This window comes from Zalophus californianus, chromosome 10 (genome assembly GCF_009762305.2).
Source record: "Zalophus californianus isolate mZalCal1 chromosome 10, mZalCal1.pri.v2, whole genome shotgun sequence".
Classification (NCBI taxonomy): domain Eukaryota; kingdom Metazoa; phylum Chordata; class Mammalia; order Carnivora; family Otariidae; genus Zalophus; species Zalophus californianus.
This window is the reverse complement of record NC_045604.1, coordinates 73,163,509-73,180,362: the sequence shown is the minus strand read 5'-3', so window position 1 is coordinate 73,180,362 and position 16,854 is coordinate 73,163,509. Positions and strand designations below refer to the sequence as shown.

Below are 16,854 nucleotides of genomic sequence, written 5' to 3'. Positions count from 1 at the left end.
CTGTCTGGGGGGCCCGCTGCTCCCACTGGCCATACCTCCTCCAACGCGCCTCCACGTGCTGCCTGCTGGCTCTGCACGGAGGAACATTCCGACAAGGCCGAGAAGCCAGGACTCAGCCGGGGAGGGGGGGTGTGGGGGGGGCCCATGCTCTAGGCTGGGGGACCAGAGCCCACAGCAGTGGCACGGGAGAGACCCAGCAAGACCGGCAGAAGGAGGAAGGCCGGTCAGCCAATCAGCGTGGCCTGACGCGCTGACAGCCCCCAGCACGGGGCCCACACTGCTCTGCACCTTCTCTGCTGTCTCCCGTCATCCCGCTGAGCGTGGACGCCACAAGCCAAGGCCTGGCTAGCTGCTGTCACCGCGGTGGTGAGTCGGTGGGAAGGAGCTGAGTCAGGAGAAGGAACTCAAGAGGGAGCCCCGCAGCCCAGCTCAGGGCTTGAACCCCATGGCCCTAAATGTGCTGAGTGGGCTGAGCTGTCTTTCACCACTTCTGGAATAAACTCCTCCCTGCTGACTGAAGTGAGAATGGCCCACAGCCCGAAAGGGAGACGGACGAGGAAAGGCCGCTCACCGTCTCCTTCATCCACCACGGCCTGGATGACCACTGGAAACACGCCCCGGTCCAGGTCAAAGTTCAACTGAGGAGAAAAGGAGGCAAGAACAGTCAGACTGAGCTGGAGGGTGGAGGCGCGGTGAGCAGGATGGCACCGCAGTGGAGCTCACAAAGTCAGACAAAATGGCGAGAGAAGACAGACAGCTGGCTGCACCTCTTTTTCCCTTTTGGCAAAATCGATAAAAATGATTAAAATGGGGCGCCTGGGTGGCTCAGTTGGTTAGGCGACTGCCTTCGGCTCAGGTCACGATCCTGGAGTCCCGGGATCGAGTCCCGCATCGGGCTCCCTGCTCGGTGGGGAGTCTGCTTCTCCCTCTGACTTTCCCCCCTCATGTGCGCCCTCTCTCTCCCTCTCTCAAATAAATAAATAAAATCTTAAAAAAAAATGATTAAAATGGCAAATCTGTGTAACTCAGTAGCACTAAGTGCATCTGTAAGGCCACATTAATTACCACCGCCACCATCCATTTCCAGAGCACACTCATAGTCCCAACGGGAACCCTGTCCCCATGACCACACACCCTCCCCACCGGGTAAGCCCCACGCCACTTGACGTCCACGGATTTGCCTGGTCTGCACATTTCACGAAGTGGGACCTCACAGCACGTATCTTTCCCGTCTGGCTTGTTCACTGTGCACCACGTTTTCGAGGTTCGCTGCACACATCAGTGCTTCCTCCCTGGGCTGAGTACTCCTCTGCTGCACAGCCAGACCATGCTCACCCATTCGCCTGCTAAGGGACACCGGGGCTGTCCCCCTTTGGGCTGCCACGCACACCAATGGACGGCATCGGTCTGAGCCCCAGGGGACCCGGTGTTCAGTGTCGTAAAGAAAGTGCCTGGCTTGCCCCGACCAAGGGCAGAAGGAAAGTGGCCACAATATGGCACACAAGCTGGCTGCGTGGCTCCCGGCTGCTCCCTGGCCAAAGGCCACTCTCCTCCCCACACACATCTACCTGGGCATGGTCTCCACATCTGCTCAGCAGCGGGGGCCACAGGCCAGGACCCACAGGACAGACGTGACCAGCTGAGAACACCCCAAGAAGGGCTGCAAAGGGAGGCCCAGAAGGTGCCTGTGGGTCCCAGACTGCCAGTGGGGGGCGGGACTGGGAGGGACCAGGTACTGGGATCAAGACTGGCTCCACCACCTGAGCCTCAGTTTCCCCGTCTGTAAAACAGGGATAAAAGCTGTGCTTGGTGCGCGTGGTGGCTGAGAAAACACGCAGTGAGCACCAGCCATGCAGAGTTTGGCATGTTCAGGCAGCAGGAGCTAAGGAGGAATGTGGCCCAGAAGGGCCTCACGGAGAGACACAGGGCACGGACTCCCAGGCACGCAGGACTCTAGGAACCCATGTGCACACTAGCTGCATGTGGGGAGGTGGAGGGCGTGTTCAGGCCCCCCAGGACCCAGCCAGGGCTCATGCTCGCTGTAGCCTCAGGGTAGAGGGCTGTACCACAGAAATCCAGACTTTGAAGAGGGAAGGGCCCCTCTCTGCAAGGCCTGCCTTGCTCTGGGGTGACTCATGGGGGATGGTGGAGGTGATCACCTGAGATAGGAGATACAAGTCATCCACAGCTATCCAGGGCTACCCCTGGATAGGTGATCACCTGAGACAGGAGATACAAGTCATCCACAGCTACCCCTCTGCAAGCCTGTTTCTGCCCTCCCCCCCCTCAGTCAGGGCACAGGGGGCCATCCTGCCGTGACCATCCTACAGTTATCCTGGTGACGTGGACACTGGGTGATGTGCAGGCACTGCCTTTCCAAGGGCTGTAATCAAGCCCAGAAGGGGAGGGTTCAAGTAAGAGCCCGATGGGGAGCAGAGCTTTGTGCACACAGCCCACTTGCCCCTGCATGTCCGGTCACTTTCTGGAATAGAATCCCTGGTGCTGCTGTGGGGCAGGGGTCAGTTAACAACAAGCTCAGGGCTCTGAGAAGCCACGAGTGACTGGCATTTTCTTTCTTCCTTGCACACTGAGTGCAGCCTCAGCACCAGTCTTGTTTCGCTGGTCCTGGTCTGGGGAGGCCTGCGCGGTGGCTCCACCAGCAGTCAGTGACCTGAGCCCTGCTCTCCGGTCTTGCGGGCACACGGGGCTCACAATGGACAGACCTCGGTCTTCATTTCTTAAGTCATACTGAGATGTGTTTTGGCTGCTCAACCAAAACCGTCCTGACACAGACACCGTCCGAAGGCTCTGTGGCGGCAGGTCTGCTGGCGCCTCCTGCTAACGTTCACCCAGCGACCACGGCCACAGAGCCCAGGGCAGCGGCAGACGCTTGGTATTCCTTAAAAAGACTCGGCAAGGCCTGAGAGAAGACCCGCCCTGGCCGGCCCAGGCTGAGGCCAGGGGACCGTGACAGAAATGAAGGGACATGGGACCCCAGCTCTCCCTGGCACCAGGGCCCGGCACCGTGCCGCCCTCGAACGCCCAGCCATGACAAGCCTCCACACAGGGAGCTGCCACCCCCACCTGCCAGCCGGTTACGTGGCCTGTGCCTCTGAAGCTGGCGCCACAGCCACATCACACCGGGGCACCAGGGGCTGTGGGCTCAGGGGGTGAGGACCATCTCCCCTAAGACACCCCGCACCTGACTCACTCCCTGGAGCTAAGTACGCTGGGGGAGGACAGCAACTTGCACCCACCCCACAGTCTGAGGGGAATATTTATTTTTAATGCAGGAAGAGAGGCTTTTCTTTGGGAAGAGCGGCTGCCCAGGTCGGGAGGAAGAGCCAGTACTGGCCGGAGCCACACCGGGCTCTCCAGCCCAGGCCCCACTCTTCCCCGACGCAAGCACGGGTGGGAGCCTCGCCCCACGGCAGCTTGGGCTCTCCTGCCCCAGAGGGGCGTCCAGAGAAGGGTCTCTGCAAGCCCCAGGCCAGACGGACACTGAGAAATAGAGAAAAGGCAAAGGACGGAAGAGGAGGGGGACGTGGCTCTCATGAAAATAAACGGAAGCCATGAGGGGTTTGGTAGGGAAACCCAGCAAAGAAGCCACTCCAGCCACCAGGCCATCTCCAAGATGTCCACAATAAGATTCAGTAAATAAAGTTACGCATGTGTGGGAATGGGGGGATACGGGAAATCTTCATGCCTTCCTCTTAATTGTGCTGTGAACCTGAAACTACTATAAAAAAGTCTTGGGACCCCTGGGTGGCTCAGTCAGTTAAGTGTCTGCCTTCAGCTCAGGTCATGAGCCCAGGGTCCTGGGATCGAGCCCCGCATCAGGCTCCCTGCTTGGCGGGGAGTCTGCTTCTCCCTCTCTCTGCCGCTGCCTCTGCTTGTGCGTGTGCTCTCTCTGACAAAAAAATAAACAAAATCTTTAAAAAAAAAAAAGTCTTAAAAAAATAAAATTAAAGGGAGCTAGGTAGCTCAGTCAGTTGAGCGGCTAACTCATGATAAATTCAGGTCATGATCTCAGGGACCTGGGGTCTGGTCCTGAGGTCCAGCCCTGTGCTGGGCCCTGCGCTCAGCAGGGAGTCTGCTTCTCTCCCTCTCCCTCTGCTCCTCCCCCTGCCCCCTTTCGCTAAAATAAATTGTTTTAGGGGAGCCTGGGTGGCTCAGTCGTTAAGTGTCTGCCTTCGGCTCAGGTCATGATCCCAGGGTCCTGGAATCGAGCCCCGCATCGGGCTCCCTGCTCCGTGGGGAAGCCTGCTTCTCCCTCTCCCACTCCCCCTGCCTGTGTTCCCTCTCTCACTGTGTCTCTCTCTGTCAAATAAATACAATCTTTAAAAAAATAAAATAGGGCACCTGGGCGGCTCAGTCGTTAAGCGTCTGCCTTCGGCTCAGGTCATGATCCCAGGGTCCTGGGATTGAGCCCTGCATCGGGCTCCCTGCTCGGCGGGAAGCCTGCTTCTCCCTCTCCCACTCCCCCTGCTTGTGCTGTCCCTCTCTTGCTGTATCTCTGTCAAATAAATAAATAAAATCTTTAAAAAAATAATAAAATAAGGGCACCTGGGCGGCTCGGTTAAGCGACTGCCTTCGGCTCAGGTCATGATCCTGGAGTCCCGGGATCGAGTCCCACATTGGGCTCCCTGCTCAGCAGGGAGTCTGCTTCTCCCTCTGACCCTCTTCCCTCTCGTGCTCTCTCTCATTCTCTCTCTCTCAAATAAATAAATAAAATCTTTAAAAATAAATAAATAAAAGTTTTAAAAAATAAATTTTTTTTTTAAAGATTTTATTTGATAGAGAGCGAGCGAGCATGAACAGTGGGTAGGGACAGAGGCCAGAGGGAGAAGCAGACATCCCGTGGAGCAGAGAGCCCAACGATCCTGGGATCATGACCTGAGCTGAAGACAGATGCTTAACCAACTGAGCCACCCACCTAGGTGCCCCCAAAATAAATTAAATTAAAAAGCAAACCATAGCCAAGAGAAATGAATACATCCACACAAAAATTTCTACAGCATGTCCATTAACAACCCAAAGCTGGAGACAACCTGAATGCCCACCCACTGATGGACAGATAAACAAAACGTGGTCCAACCACACAGGGGAGTGCTATGAACCACAGGAAGAAACAAGGTACTGACGCCTGCTACGACATGGATGAAGACACGGTGTTCAGGGACAGAAGCCAGTCACAAAAAAAGGTCACATACTCTGATTCTGTTTATGTGAAACATCCCCAACAGGCAAGTCCAAAATGACAGAAAGCAGACGAACGGCTGCCGGGGGCTGAGGGACTGGTGGTGGGCACAGCGTCTCCTCTGGGGCTGATGAAATCAGATGGCAGTGATGGCTGCACAACTCTGAATACAGACCTTCTTCAACTTATGACAGGGTTACAGCTTGAGAAGCCCCTCGTAAGGTGAAATTATCAGAAGTCGAAAATGCACTAACACACCCTGAGGAACTTAAAACGTGCTCGGAACACTTACATCAGCCTACAGTTGGGCAAAATCGCCTCCCACAGAACCCATTTCATAATGAAGTGCTGAGCAGTATCTCATGTAATATAGTGAATACCATACTGAAAGAGAAAAACGGGATGGCGGTCAGTCTGTCGGTCATTTACCCTCGTGAGCGCGTGGCTGACGGGGAGCTTCAGCTCCTGCCCCCGCATCCCCAGGGAGGACCGTGCTACAGATCACTAGCCCAGCGGAAGATGCAAATTCAAAATTCGAAGTACAGTTTCTACTGAATGTGTTATCACTTTAGTGCCATCGTAAAGTTGAAAAATCAAAGTCAAACCGTCTTAAGTCAAAGGACCATCATCTATCTGGTAAATATCACTGACTGTACACTTTAAAAGGGCAAACAGTACGGTACCTGAATTAGATCTCAATAAAATGTTTTTAAAAACTACAGAATAATATGTATACGGCATGACCACATCTTTACAACAAACAAACAGATGCACATGGGAAAAAAGTCTGGAATATACATGCTAAATGGTCAGAAGCGGTTGCCTCTGAAGAAGCAGCTTCAACTGGGGGGCATTTTGCCTTACAAATTCTGTATAATTTGCACATTTTGCAACAAGCATACATTACCGTTGTAATCTTTAAATAGGGAAGTCCGGAGAAAATGGCTAAAGAAGGGAGGCTGGCATGATGCTGGCGGCAAAGGGGACACCTGCCTGTGTCACAAGACATCCCTGGCTGTCACAGCTGCAGTGGGGGTGCTCCTGACACCTGGCGGCCAGAGGCCAAGGATGCTGCTCGAAATCCCACGGTGCACAGGACGGCCCTCACTTCAGAGAATGACCGGGGTCCCAAGGGTCAACAGCACTGAGGCTGAGAAGCCCTGACTGAGTACAAGTCTGGGTTTGGGGCCTGAGTATCTGTCAGGCCTCAAACACCTGCCAACATCTGCTTCAGCACCTCCGGCAGGCAGCGACACAGGGAGAGGACGTAATAACTTCCGGGACCTTCTATCTATGGCAAGGCTTAGTTTCCCAACCACGGTAATAACGGATAAAAGTTTCCATTTAAAAATACATCTAACGGGATGCCTGGGTGGCTCAGTCGGTTAAGCGTCTGCCTTCGGCTCAGGTCATGATCCCAGGGTCCTGGGATCGAGCCCCACACTGGGCCCCCTACTCAGCAGGGAGCCTGCTTCTCCCTCTGCCCCTCCCCCTGCTTGTGTTCCCTCTCTCACTGTATCTCTGTCAAATCAATCAATCAATCTTTTAAAAAAATACATAAAAGAAGAAGTGAGCTGATTTTGAGAACATATTAGCTGAGGAGATAATCAGAGAAGGCAAAGACGAGGAAGGGACCCTGGGATGAGTTCATCCGAGACAGGCCCACGTGGCCGCCCACCACACCCACTGCGCCTTCCACCACCCCCCCCATGTCCACCGTGTCACACGCTGACAAGTTGGAATGTGGGCCCCTGATGCTCTAAGGGAGGAAAGGGGGTGCCCCTATGTGGCACTTCAGACCGGTTTATGAGCCAAGTGTGCCCCCAGGACAACTGACCTCACCAGGAGTCTGGAACCCAAACTGTCGGCCTGACTCAGCACATCTGCAAATGCACAAAGATCTGTTCTGCGGCCAAAACGCCAGGCAAGGGACTGCTCTATGAACAGAGGTCACCAAAGTGAGATGCAGCCTCAGCCCAATCCTCCCCACAAGCAACCACAGGGTGGGGACACCCACTTGTCTGCCCAACCCCCTTTTGCCCACCCAGCCCCCTCCTTTCTTTGGGGAGCACCTTCCCCCATTCACAGGAGGGTGAGCAGGACCACATGCACCTGCTGGGTATACCGACCAGGAGTGTGGACATGCAGGGATGGAACCATGTGACAGAATGGGACTGGGGGCAGGGCTCCAGTGGCCCCATTCTTCTTTCAGAGGACTTTCTCACGTAAGTGATACAACGGCAGCTTCTGCTGCCTGTCATCAAAGCACCCTGACAAGCAAACACATACACAGCCAAGAGCAAACACCGTGGCGTGCCTTCACCTTCTGACACAGTCCACAAGCCAGAACCTTCCTGCCCAATTCCTATACCACCCATGCCCCATTGCCTCCGTTCCTTCCCCCTAATTTATTTTAGTGATATACGACTGCCTTCTTCAAGAAACCACAGAATTCAGCTAAATGAGAGCAGCCTGATACAAATGGCCACAAATCATATGACTCCATTTATATAAAACATCCAGAAAAGCCAAGTCCGTCCAGAAAGTAGATTAATGTAGGGGCTGGGACTAGGAACAGGGATTAACTGCAAGTGGGCATTGAGGGACCCTAGTGGAGGATGGAAATGTTTGAGAACTGGATTGTGATGATCATCACATAATTCATAAATTTACTAAAAATTACTGAATTACATACTTAGGAGGGTTTTATGGTATGTAAATTATACCTTAACAGACCTACTGTAACAATTCAGACACGTTTACAGTATTGGCACACACACCGTTCACGTACAGTGTGTATGTGTGTGCATACATGTGTTCTAGAATTCTTTGTTTTTTCCCAAGACCCTGTGCAGCTTCACGGGCATCTTCCCTAATTTCTCCTCAAGATTTATATACACGTACATGTACCTGCAAAAATGGCTTTGTGCATTTTTCTTGTTGTCACATACATGAAATTATACTGTATCTGTCTGCAATGGCCCTCCAAGCCTGTAAGGGGATATCAGTCTGTACAGTACACACACATCCCTTTCCCCTGCGCTAAGGCTGCATGGCATCCATTATAGAAGTGAACCACGGGGCCCGTATTATGCAGACAGATGGTTCCCATAACCTCAGTGAACAAGCAATCAGACATACAGGCTGTTTGCATTTTTTGCTATTACAGACAAAGCTTCGATCACCATCCTTCACATGACATAAATTACCGTCCCCAGCTATGGAACCACACGGTGGAAGGGGTCCTGCCATCCTGCAGTCCCATGGCCCTGACAAGGCACCAAAGCTGGGTACTGGAGCCTGTAACTGCCGCCAACACGTGAATCAAACCCCGCTCTCTGGTCCAGCACAAGCCCGACTGAGCACACAGACCTGAGTCAGCAGCCACTCCTGATGCTTATCAACCACGCAAGGAATCTGAGCAGACAGGCCCCGAGGTGCTCGTCCCCCGCCACAAGGGGGAGGGAATTTGGGAAAGGGGCCCGGGAAAGGGGGGCCTGGCCAGAAGGTTACCTCATCATCCTTCCACTCGCAGAAGTCGATCTTGAAGGAGGGCAGGGAGAACTGCTGGCTCACCCCTCTCTTGTAGTGGACGGTCTCGGACTGCAGGGCGGGGCTCTTGGGGCTGTACCTGAAGGGGCAGCCGAGAGAAAGGCCGCTGAGACTCTGCTGAGAGCAAACGGTCTGCTGTGCCTGGTCCTCAGGGCGAGCCCCCGAGCACAGGGGCCTGTGACACAGGGGCTGGCAGCCACTGGGCTTTTGGGACCGAGAGGTAATTGGACGTGCAGGACCCACACTTCCTTTCTCTTCCTGCAAATGCCAGCCCTCCTGTGGCAGGGCAGGGCACTCAGCCTGCCATTGACTTCAGCGGACCCATTCTGCTCACCACCAGCTCTGCCTGGTCACAAGTCCTCCAGAGCCCACACCTGCCCAGTAACTGCCTTTCCAGATCTAGCTACACCTTTCCATTTGGCTTTTATGGTGTGTTTACTGTGCCGAACAAACATGGTACAAACATGTACTCAGTGGGAGGCACCCCCACAACCCCCACGCCCGAATGCACGGGAGTCTGCTCTTCCATATTCCAGCGGCAGTCCACCCACACCTGCTCTCGCGACTGCCGGGCCCCGAAGATGTCCCCTAGCCGACACACAGAGCTGAGTGCTCTGCAAACACTGCACAGCCTTCACCACGGGGTGAACGCCAGACGATCTCCAACATCTTGCTACTGCACACAACACTTCCAGGACCTGCTTCTACATCCATCTTAGCCACATATTACAAGCACATTCCCAGAAAAGGAACAGCTGGGTCAAAGAGGACTCACATTTTCAATTCTGATCAACTCTGGCTTCTCCCCATTCAGGAATCCAACACACCACCCTGAAAAAGCTTCCTCCACCCACCCCACACCCACCATTCTTGGGGCCTCTCTCAGTCTCTTAGACAAAAGACACTCTGGAGAGCCTGACAGACTGGGGGGCGGGGGGTTGTTCTTGTACACACAAAGAGAGAGGGCCCCTCCGCCCACCAGAGGCCAGAGGCCCTTCCTTCCCTGTGAGAACCCAGGCCTCGGCCCGTCGTAAAGACACAGGCTAGGACTCTGCTGCCATGCAAACCTGAGATTTTTCTCTGGGACCTCAGATCTGCCCCCTTTCTCGCCTGTCAGGAAGCAGAGAGGGAATCAGGGAATGCAAACAGAATTTCCAGGCTAAGGTAAAGGTCTCTGGGCACAGGCTTCCGGAGCCTTCCTGCTTCTCTTTGTTCCGGTGACTTTTGTGCTCACACCACTCAACTCCAGCAAACTCAGAAGGGAAGCATGGCTCCCAGCCACTCCAGCCAGGTCTCAGGAAGGGGACAGAGCAGCGTTTCTCCCCCCCCCGCCCCCCGCCCCAGAGGAGTCTCCCAGGGGTCCAAGACGAAGGCTCCAGGGGCTATGCCCTTGGCTCAGGCATCTACTGTCCTTCTGGGGGCAGCAGACTCTCTTCTCAAGCATATGGAACCTCTTACCAGCCCAAGTGTGACAAAGACAAAAGCTGGGGGAGTGTGGGGTGGGTGGGACGCTCGCCCGCACCTGCCGGCCTACCTGTCCCTTGCCCCTCTCTGTGGCAGCCCTCAGACCCCTCCCCACTAGCCAGGACCCCTCCACTGTGGCAGCCAAACTAGAAGAAAACAGAGAACACAGAAGCTTCACCCCAACCAATGTGGCACTGTGGCCCTCCCACACGTGTCCTCCTACCTCCTGGTCAGGAGCCAGAGGTGAACATGGCTGGGGACAAAGGTCAGGCAGGCAGGGTCACAAGGAAAGAGCCAACAGGGCACCAGGAGGGCCAGGGAGTGACCTGAATGGCCACATTAGCGACAGCACCTGCAGGGCACCACGCTTACCTCTGGGGGGCAGGCCCCCAGATACTCCTGGATCTTCTCATTCTTGGCTTACGGTAAGAACACATTGTAAACGGCTTGTGTCATTGAAAAAAACAAAAGTAATTCAATGTTTGGGTCAGCGTGAAGCCTCAAAGAAGAAAGTACAGGAAAAGGAACCTTGTCCTCTTGTTGCTGCCAGGGCGGGTACGAGTGGGGGGTGCGTGGGAACATGGGGCGGACGTTAAGGGCAGCCCCTTGGGGGCCCAGGCCCCCAGCCCACTGAGCCCCACAGAGGACAAAGCGTTCACTCCCTGAAGGGGGTGCTCCCCACAAAGCCCCACCTCTGAGTTTTCTCCAAAAAACGGCAAGCAGCAGCAAGGTCCTTATACCAAACACGAGGGGGCCACTCCAGCCACTCCCACCCCCAGCTCAGGAAACTGAGGCACAAGCGGTCCTAGGCCAGGAGCTGTTTGGCAGGGCAGGGCCAGCACCTGAAGCCTTAGTCCCAATCCCAGATCCAGTCAGGCCCTCAGGTGGCTTTCCCTAACAGGACACAAGCAGGTGCATTTTCCCTGGTCTGTCCAAATCTGCTGCTGAAGTTGCAGATTTCAAACTTCTGGGGCCAGCAGGACCCTTACTGCAAATAAAACCTCTAGAAGCTCAAACACACAACACGGACCACAGAGGCAGAGCTGCTGGGGCCCGCCCCACTCCCCCAGGCCCAGAGACTCACACCGCAGTCCCGTTCAGGAACTCCTCCACCGCCTGGCAGTAGATGGTGATGGCCACCCGGGCGTCGGCATCAAAGGTGAACTCCAGGCTGTAGAGGACACGGGGCTTCTCACTGTCCTCGGAGGGGCTGTCTGCACCATCTTTGTACCTGCCCGGGAGGCAGAAGAACAGGCAGCAGGTCAGGGGTCCTGCCTGTAAGCGCCCCCAGCCTGCACAGCATGCACATCCCGCACCCCCCCCCCCAGCCGGGGTCCTCAGAGGTGGCTGCCTGGAAATGTGCAGACCTGCTCCCGGGTGGACAATAAGGCCCAACACTGCAGAGCTGTCCTTCCCTCACCTCCTGCCCACAGAAGGGGAGGAGTCCTCCTGGTTTAGAGACAGCCCCAGACGCCTCAAGCGGTCCAGGTTTAAAAGCAGTTTCTGGCCTGCTGATGCTGGAGACTGGATCATTCCTGGCTGGGAGCTGTCCTGTGCACTGCAGGGTGTTGAGCAGCATCCCTGGTCTCTGCCCACTGAGGGCCTGCAGCACCCAATCCCCCAGCTGTGACAATAGACACGGGCCAGGGTCCCTGGGGGCACAGCTGCCGGTTGAGAAGCCCTGGTTTAAAGACTAGAGTTTCACAAGCAGAGCCCTGCTGGCCTCCTCTCCCTCTGCACCCACCCCCCAGGAGCAACTCTGGGGCTCGAGACCTGCCTGCGACCTTCTGGCTTCATGCCCAAGGTTAGCAGAGCCGAGGGTCGCTCGCCACTCCCCTCTTCCAGGCATCAGGGGCCAGAGAGCAGGGCGGGGCGGAGACTTACCTCACAAGCCGCAGGGAGTCTTTTCGGATGTTCACCAAGCTCCTCAGTGTCTTCACTGGCTCATGGGGGGCAGGGGTGACGTAAGGAAACTAGAAGGGAAAAACCCAAAGCAGTGCCCAGTGACTCCCTAAGGTGCGGCCAGGGCAGAACACAGGAATGATCGAAGCAACAGTCACAAGTCTGTACGCCCCGGCCCTAGTGCAGGCAGCGCAGCTGGTGAACGGGGGAGCAGGGCCCAGGCCACCCTGGAGGTTCTGGCCACACAGATCTCACCACGGTCCTCCAATTCCAGGAGGACCCTCAGCAAGCATAACCTGGCCCGAGGGACCCTGGGGCAGTGGGGGCTGGGGCTCTCAGGCCATGCTCCCACAGGTGGGACCTGATGCCCACTTCTGCCCGGAATAAAATGGGGAATAAAAAAGGACCGATGCTCAGCAAACATTCTGGAGGGGACTAGCACACAGACACACACAGATGCATGCTGGACACTGGAGTCATCTGGAGAGTTCCAGCCTGTGATAGCACACTGGAGCTTTATTAGATGTTGTCACTGGGGAAACAGAGGAGAGGGCTTATAGGATCTCTCTGCATCACTTCTCACCACTGCAGGTTGAGTCTATGATGCTCTCAAAGCTTAAAAAATAACAGATTTATGGAGGTCTGTAAGAGCCAGGCCCTACATGTGAGCTGAGGCTTCAAAGATGGAAGTGAGGTTGCTTTCTTGTTCTCGTGGACTCAGGAGGCTGGGGGAGACTCAGCACCACCCGAAAGCCCCAGTGGTCCTATGGGTGGGGAAGGATGGTCCACCAGGCCCTAGCTCCTTGCCTCCCATCCACTAAAGGATCAAGATTTCAACTAGCTGCTCTGTTGTAAAACAGCCTAAAGACTCCTGGTCCAGAGGACACCCCACCTCCTGTCAGGCCCAGAAACACCCCAGGACTCAGCAGCCTTAGGGAACAGAGTTCAATGTCTCCTGAAAGAGAGAGCCTCCTGCCTGGCCCCTCACCCACACTGGGGACCATCATTTCAAAGTACAAACCCCAATCCCCTGCTCGGCATCCCCCTCCCCACTGGCCCTCACTCATCCTTCTCCCTCTCTCTTTAGTTTCCATTCATGAAATGTTCTCTTCTTCATTGTCAGCACCCCCTGCAGGGAATGGGGTGGGATCTGTCTTCCACCCCCCAGCCCCTGGAAGAGTCCTAGGCACACAGCAGGTGCCAAATGTGTGTTGAATAAATGGACAGCAGTGTATAAGCGTGCACTTCTCTGGTGACTAGTGAAAGCGAACCTGAGGTGGTCCCATAGCCTGGATGCACTGGGCTCAGCAACAGCCGTCCTGTCTCCAGTGACCAACCTGCAGCCATCCAGGCTCTCAGGGGGCAGCAGCAGGACATGCCCCCGCACACACACACACACACACACACGTCCCACCAGCAGCTCTGCCCGTCTGGGGCGACTCAGTGCCCGCTTGTCCTCGAAGCTGGCTATGGACAGCGGAGGGGAGGCACCTCACCACTGCCACCCACGTGCCTAGCCCGGGCGAAAACCACCTGTACCCACCTGGACTGGGCGATTGCCCAGGAAATTCAGATCCATGTTTTCTCCAAAGAGGTAACCTTCAGGGTGGGGGGTGTCAAATTTCTCACCTCCCATGAAAAAGTGCGAGGCAAAGTAGTTTCCTGGTTGAAAAAGAAACACAGTTGTAGATAAGGAGGCTTGACACAGCCTAGGGGAAGCATGGCATGGCCAAGAGGCTCAGCCCTGAGAGCAGCTCCATTTGGAAAGAAGCCTCACAGATGGTCCCTCCCACTCGCAGCTGTAGCCTGGGCTTCAACCCTTCAACCCTGTCAACCCCTGCACCCCGACACCCTTCCTGCTCCTCCTCCCTGCTCAGGGGCACACCCTGTCCTCTGCTCAACTCTCCTTTCCCTCTGGGGCAGCCCGAGTTGTGTCCTCCTTAAGGATACGTCTCAGTTCCTGCCCTACACCCGTGTGTGTGACCTTAGTTGGAAACAAGGTCTTTACAGATGAAATCAAGAGGAAGTCAGTCTGAAGTACAAAAGTGGTAAAAATACGTATGTTGGTAAAACTCAGTCAACTGACTCACAAAATAAAAGGATGTAAAGTACAACACCATACACCTAAACTGTGGGGAGGAGAGGAGTAGAAGACTGGGCTCAAACTTAAGTGGCCACCAACTTAATACAGACTGCTATATGCAGAGGATGTTACATACAAACTGAATGGTAACCACAAATCACACACCAGTAATAGATAAGCAAAAAATAAAGAGAGGAATCCAAGTACATCATTAAAGAAAGCCAACTAGGGGCGCCTGGGTGGCTCAGTTGTTAAACGTCTGCCTTCGGCTCAGGTCATGATCCCAGGGTCCTGGGATCGAGCCCCCAATCGGGCTCCCTGCTCCGCGGGAAGCCTGCTTCTCCCTCTCCCACTCTCCCTGCTTATGTTCCTGCTCTATCTCTCTCTGTCAAATAAATAAATAAAATCTTAAGAAAGAAAGCCAACTAATCATGAGAGAAGAAAGTGGGAGAAGAGAGGAATAGAGAAAAACCACAAAAACAACCATAAAACAAGTAACAAAATGGCAATATATACATACCCACCAATAATTACTTTGAATGTAAACGGACTAAACACTCCAATCAAAAGACAAAGGGTGATGGTATGGATAAGAAAACAAGACCGATCTATAGGCTGCCTGCAAGAGACTCATTTGAGACATAAAGACATGCAGACTGAAAGTGAAGGGGTAGAGAAGCATTCATCATGCAAATAGTGTGAAAAGAAAGCTGGGGTAGCAATACTTACATGGGACAAAACAGACTTTCAAACAAAGACTGTAGAAAGAGATAAAGGACACTATATCACCCAACATGGGCGCACCCAAAGACACAAGTTAATAACAACTATAAAGGAAGTAATTGATAGTAATTAACCCACTTACATCAATGGACAGATCGTCCCAACAGAAATTCAACAAGGAAACAGTGGCTTTGAATGACACACTGGACCAGATGGCTCTGACAGATATATTCAGAACATTCCATCCTAAAACAGTAGAATACACATTCTTTTCAAGTGCACATGGAACATTCTCTAGAATAGAGCACGTTAGGCCACAAAACAAGTCTCGACAAAGTCAAAAAGATCAGAGTCATTCCATGCAGCTTTTCTGATGACAACACTATGAAACTAGAAATCAACAAGAAAAAAATCGGGGGCGGGGGGGGCGCCTGGGTGGCTCAGGCATTAAGCGTCTGACTTCGGCTCAGGTCATAATCCCAGGGTCCTGGGATCGAGCCCCACATTGGGCTCCCTGCTCTGCAGGAAGCCTGCTTCTCCCTCTCCCACTCCCCCTGCTTGTGTTCCCTCTCTTGCTGTGTCTCTCTCTGTCAAATAAATAAATAAAATCTTTAAAAAAAAAAAAGAAAAAAATCTGGGGAGACCACAAATACATGCTACTCAACAATGAATGGGTCAACCAAGATATCGAAGAGGAAATAAAAAAATATACAGAAACAAATGAAAATGAAAACACAGCGGTCCAAAATCTTTGAGATGCTGAGATGCAGCAAAAGTGGTCCTAAGAGGGAAGTTTATAACAATACAGGCCTACCTCAAGAAGCAAGAAAAATCTCAAATAAGTAACCTAACCTCACACCTAAGGGAGCAAGAAAAAGAACAAATAAAACCCCAAACCAACATGAACAAAGGAAGTAATAAAGATTAGAGCAGAAACAAACGTAATAGAAACTAACCAAATAATAGAACAGATCAATGAGACCAGGAGCTGGTTCTCTGAAATGATGGACAAAATTGACAAAACATTAGCCAGACTCATAAAAAATAGAGAGAACTCAAATAAACAAAATCAGAAATGGAAGAAGAGAAATAAAAACCAATACCAAAAAATATGAAGTATCGGGAAGCCTGGGTGGCTCAGCTGGTTGAGCGACTGCCTTCGGCTCAGGTCATGATCCCAAGGTCCTGGGATCGAGCCCCACATCAGGCTCCCTGCTTGGCCAGGAGCCTGCTTCTCCCTCTCCCACTCCCCCTGCTTGTGTTCCCTCTCATGCTCTCCCTCTGTCAATTAAATAAATGAATAAAATCTTTAAAAAAAATATGAAATATCACAAGAGAATATTTTTAAAAATTATATGCCAACAAATTGGACAACCTGGAAGAAATGGATCAATTCCTAGAAACATACAAGGTCCCAAAACTGAATCAGGAAGAACAGAAAATTTGAACAGACCAATTACCAGCAATGAAATTGAATCAGTCATCAAAAAACTCCCCACAAACAAAAGTCCAGGACCAGATGATTTCACAGGTGAATTCTACTAAACATTTAAAAAGTGTTATTGCCAGGGCGCCTGGGTGGCTCAGGTCTTGATCCCGGGGTCCTGGGATCGAGCCCCACGTCTGGCTCCTGGCTCGGCGGGGAGCCTGCTTCTCCATCTCCCCCTGCCTCTCCCCCTGCTCATGCTCTCTCTCTATCTCTGTGTCTCGAATGAATAAATCTTTAAAAAAAATAAAAAATAAAAGAGTTAATGCCTATTCTTCTCAAACTATTAAAAAAAAATAGAAGAGGGGCACCTGGGTGCCTCAGTCAGTTAAGTATCTGTCTTTGGCTCAGGTCATGATCCCAGGGTCCTGGGATCGAGTCCCTACATCAGGCTCCTTGCTCAGCAGGGGTCTGCTTCTCCCTCTCCCTCTGCCTCCTCCCCAC

General features: G+C 53.2%; 1 protein-coding gene across 5 annotated transcripts in view; it reads right to left on the bottom strand.

Annotated features, from left to right (window-relative positions):
* Positions 1-16,854, bottom strand: part of MGRN1 (mahogunin ring finger 1) — a 57,029-nt gene that overhangs the window by 21,576 nt on the left and 18,599 nt on the right. For all 5 annotated transcript variants that reach the window (XM_027611729.2, XM_027611730.2, XM_027611728.2 and 2 more), the window contains exons 2-6: positions 13,662-13,780; positions 12,101-12,189; positions 11,301-11,447; positions 8,714-8,831; positions 572-638 (exon numbers count right to left, since the gene is read on the bottom strand). In XM_027611729.2, the coding sequence (XP_027467530.1) occupies positions 572-638; positions 8,714-8,831; positions 11,301-11,447; positions 12,101-12,189; positions 13,662-13,780 (540 nt within the window). The remainder of the gene's footprint in view (positions 1-571; positions 639-8,713; positions 8,832-11,300; positions 11,448-12,100; positions 12,190-13,661; positions 13,781-16,854) is intronic.